Source organism: Buceros rhinoceros, unplaced genomic scaffold (assembly GCF_000710305.1).
Source record: "Buceros rhinoceros silvestris isolate BGI_N320 unplaced genomic scaffold, ASM71030v1 scaffold31235, whole genome shotgun sequence".
Classification (NCBI taxonomy): domain Eukaryota; kingdom Metazoa; phylum Chordata; class Aves; order Bucerotiformes; family Bucerotidae; genus Buceros; species Buceros rhinoceros.
Genome location: NW_010411626.1, coordinates 1,406 through 2,593, shown reverse-complemented (window position 1 = coordinate 2,593; position 1,188 = coordinate 1,406). Strand labels below are relative to the sequence as shown.

The 1,188-nt window shown below is 62.0% G+C and overlaps 1 protein-coding gene across 1 annotated transcript in view; it reads right to left on the bottom strand.

The window, feature by feature from the left end:
- LOC104493410 (NEDD4-like E3 ubiquitin-protein ligase WWP2) overlaps nucleotides 1-1,188 on the bottom strand; it is a gene marked incomplete at its 5' end in the record, with an annotated part of 18,546 nt that overhangs the window by 16,054 nt on the left and 1,304 nt on the right. Inside the window, 2 exons of the mRNA XM_010136082.1 lie at nucleotides 57-153; nucleotides 1,117-1,188. Of these exons, the coding sequence (XP_010134384.1) occupies nucleotides 57-153; nucleotides 1,117-1,188 (169 nt within the window). The remainder of the gene's footprint in view (nucleotides 1-56; nucleotides 154-1,116) is intronic.

The following is a 1,188-nucleotide window of genomic DNA, read 5'->3' as shown; positions in this document are numbered from 1 at the left end:
CCCGCAGCCACCACCCAGCAAGGGACAAACTGGTGCTGCCAGCGCGGGACCCTTACCTGGGTCTGCTTCCAAAGCAGTTTGTACTGGGAGGCTGGTGTCTGCCCTCCGTGGCTGCAGCCATGCTGCTGGGGTCCCGTCCAGGCAGCTGGGACCCTGAATGGGTGAAGAAAAAGAGGGTGAAGAAACTGTTGAAGCATCTACGAGTTCTGCCTTCCTTCCTTCCCTCCCTCCTTCCAGAAAGAAGACCCAAAAGAACAGCTCCAGGCCTTACAGGACAGACAGACCCTGCCTTAACGCCGAGGTGCTCCCCTCTCCCACTGCTGCACGATGGCATTGCCCATCCCCACAGCACCCTGCAGCTCCAGACACAGCACCACAGGACGGGCAGCACCAGGAGAGAGGCCACATTTCAGACACCAGATTTCACAGGCTTCCTCTCCCAGCAAGGACAAGAAAGAGCCGAGGGAAAGCAATCACAGACTGGTTTGGGTTGAAGGGACTGTTAAAGCTCCTCCAGTCCAACCCCTGCAGGGAGCAGGGACATCTGCACCCAGAGCAGGGGGCTCAGAGCCCCAAGGGCCAACCTGACCTGGGATGGGGCCAGCGATGGGGCTTCTCCCACCTCTCAGAGCAGCCTGGGCCAGGGGCTCACCACCCTCAGCACCAACAGTTCCTCCTTTACATACTCTTCCAGTGCACCAGGCCCTGTCCAGCACAAGCTCTGCTCGCTCCCCAGGCAGCCCCGATGGGTCAGACGTCAGTCTGTTTCCCCCAGGGAGCCCTTCTCTGAGTGGTTCAGTAAATACAGGAGCCGTTTGCCCATGCAGGACAGTGAGGGAAGGGGCTGGCTAGCGGAGGGCCGGGAGAAGGGCTGCTCCCCTCACGCTATCAGGGAGCCGGGGCGTGAGCCTGTCACTGTCCCACTCCTGTCCCACTGCACACTCGCTCCCACAGGAGCCCGTGCACAAGCCCAGGATCGGGGCAGACAGGCCGGAGCCTCACCTGGGGGAGGAGGCGGCTGCTAACACTCGGAGGCTGGCTCAGAGGTCCCAGGGGCCATGCTCTCAGCCCCACTCCTCTCCCCAGTGTGTGCACGCGGGGACGGGCGGCACTCACCCTCTGTCGCGGCACTGCCATTAGGCAGGTTTCCCACGTCAACAGCCAGCCCGTCCAGGAAAATCGTCAGCT